The sequence below is a fragment of the Calidris pugnax genome, unplaced genomic scaffold (assembly GCF_001431845.1).
Source record: "Calidris pugnax isolate Ruff unplaced genomic scaffold, ASM143184v1 scaffold893, whole genome shotgun sequence".
Lineage (NCBI taxonomy): Eukaryota > Metazoa > Chordata > Aves > Charadriiformes > Scolopacidae > Calidris > Calidris pugnax.
This window is the reverse complement of record NW_015091539.1, coordinates 6,947-9,496: the sequence shown is the minus strand read 5'-3', so window position 1 is coordinate 9,496 and position 2,550 is coordinate 6,947. Positions and strand designations below refer to the sequence as shown.

The following is a 2,550-nucleotide window of genomic DNA, read 5'->3' as shown; positions in this document are numbered from 1 at the left end:
GGGGCTTTGGGGCGGAGTCAATGGAAGGGGCGGGGCTTGGGGCGGAGTCAATAGGAGGGGTTGGGACTTTGGGGCGGAGTCAAGGGAAGGGGCGGGGCTTGGGCAGGGGTGTGGCCTAGCCCTCTGTGGGCGGGGCCAGGCTGCCAGTGGGCGGAGCCTGATGGTTCCCAATTTCTTTCCCCTTCTTTTTTTCCATCTTCTTTTCTTTCCTTATTTTCTTCTTTTTTTCTTCTTTTCTCCTTTCCCTCTTCCTTTTATTTTTTCTCCTTTCCCTCTTCCTTTTATTTTTTCTCCTTTTCTTCCTCATTCGCTTCTTCCTTGTTTATATCTTTTTTATTTGTTTTTTATTTTCTTCCCGTTTTCCATTTTTCCTTTTATTTGTTTCTTCTCTTGCTTTTGTGTTCCTTTTCTGTCCGTCTTTCTTTTCTATTTTCATTTCTCCTTTTCTGTTTGTCTTTTTCCTTTCCTCTTTCCTTTTCCTTTCCTCTTTCCTTTTCCTTTCCTCTTTCCTTTTCCTTTCCTCTTTCCTTTTCCTTTCCTCTTTCCTTTTCCTTTCCTCTTTCCTTTTCCTTTCCTCTTTCCTTTTCCTTTCCTCTTTCCTTTTCCTTTCCTCTTTCCTTTTCCTTTCCTCTTTCCTTTTCCTTTCCTCTTTCCTTTTCCTTTCCTCTTTCCTTTTCCTTTCCTCTTTCCTTTTCCTTTCCTCTTTCCTTTTCCTTTCCTCTTTCCTTTTCCTTTCCTCTTTCCTTTTCCTTTCCTCTTTCCTTTTCCTTTCCTCTTTCCTTTTCCTTTCCTCTTTCCTTTTCCTTTCCTCTTTCCTTTTCCTTTATTCATTTTCCTATTCTTTTTCTTTTCTTCTTTTTTCATTCTCTCCTTTTTGGTTCTCTTTTTGTGTTTCTTGCTGTCTTTTTTTATTCTTCTTCTTGTTGCTCTTTCTCCGTGTGTGCTTTTCTCCTTTTTTTCCTTTCTCTTTTTCTTTCCCTTTTCTTTCTTTTCCCCCCCGCCCCCCCAGCCTGACCTTCTTCATCTGCTCGGTGGGCTTCACCTCCCCGATGCTGTTTGACGAGCGCAAGTTCCCCTATCACCTCATGCTGCAGAAATTCCTCTGCTCGGGTGGCCACAACGCCCTCTTCGAGTAAGCCTGACCCCCCCAACTCCCTCTGGGGGACACAAGGAGGGGACTTTGAGGGGGGGACTTGGGGGACACAAGGAGGGGTCTTTGAGGGGGGGACTTGGGGAACACATGGAGGGGACTCTGAGGGGGGGAAATTGGGGACACACTTAGGGGGACCTTGGGGGACACAAGGAGGGGACTTTGAGGGGGGGACTTGGGGGACACAAGGAGGGGTCTTTGAGGGGGGGACTTGGGGAACACATGGAGGGGACTCTGAGGGGGGGAAATTGGGGACACACTTAGGGGGACCTTGGGGGACACAAGGAGGGGACTTTGAGGGGGGGACTTGGGGGACACAAGGAGGGGTCTTTGAGGGGGGGACTTGGGGAACACATGGAGGGGACTCTGAGGGGGGGAAATTGGGGACACACTTAGGGGGACCTTGGGGGACACAAGGAGGGGACTTTGAGGGGGGGACTTGGGGGACACAAGGAGGGGTCTTTGAGGGGGGGACTTGGGGAACACATGGAGGGGACTCTGAGGGGGGGAAATTGGGGACACACTTAGGGGGACCTTGGGGGACACAAGGAGGGGACTTTGAGGGGGGGACTTGGGGGACACAAGGAGGGGTCTTTGAGGGGGGGACTTGGGGAACACATGGAGGGGACTCTGAGGGGGGGAAATTGGGGACACACTTAGGGGGACCTTGGGGGACACAAGGAGGGGACTTTGAGGGGGGGACTTGGGGGACACAAGGAGGGGTCTTTGAGGGGGGGACTTGGGGAACACATGGAGGGGACTCTGAGGGGGGGAAATTGGGGACACACTTAGGGGGACCTTGGGGGACACAAGGAGGGGACTTTGAGGGGGGATTTGGGGACACATTCAGGAGGACCTTGGGGGACCCCACATGTAGCAGTGGGGGGGGAAGGGAGAGGGAGGTTTAGGGACTTCCTCCTCTCCCCTAAACATCCCCAAACATCCCGAAACGTCCCCAAACATCCCCAAATGTCCCGCAATGTCCTGAAACATCTCGAAATGTCCCCAAACATCCCCAAACGTCCCGAAATGTCCTGAAACATCTCGAAATGTCCTGAAATGTCCCCAAACGTCCCGAAATGTCCTGAAACATCTCGAAATGTCCTGAAATGTCCCCAAACATCCCGAAATGTCCCGAAACATCTCGAAATGTCCTGAAATGTCCCCAAACGTCCCGAAATGTCCTGAAACATCTCGAAATGTCCTGAAATGTCCCCAAACGTCCCGAAATGTCCTGAAACATCTCGAAATGTCCCGAAATGTCCCCAAACGTCCCGAAATGTCCTGAAACATCCCCAAACGTCCCGAAATGTCCCCAAACGTCCTGAAATGTCCCGAAATGTCCCCAAACGTCCTGAAATGTCCCGAAATGTCCCCAAACGTCCCGAAATGTCCCGAAA

At 50.9% G+C, this 2,550-nt stretch overlaps 1 protein-coding gene across 1 annotated transcript in view; it reads left to right on the top strand.

Moving 5' to 3' along the window:
* LOC106899836 (E3 ubiquitin-protein ligase HUWE1-like) overlaps window positions 1–2,550 on the top strand; it is a gene marked incomplete at its 5' end in the record, with an annotated part of 31,965 nt that overhangs the window by 27,594 nt on the left and 1,821 nt on the right. Inside the window, one exon of the mRNA XM_014961761.1 lies at window positions 1,010–1,132. Coding sequence (XP_014817247.1) covers window positions 1,010–1,132 — 123 coding nt within the window. The remainder of the gene's footprint in view (window positions 1–1,009; window positions 1,133–2,550) is intronic.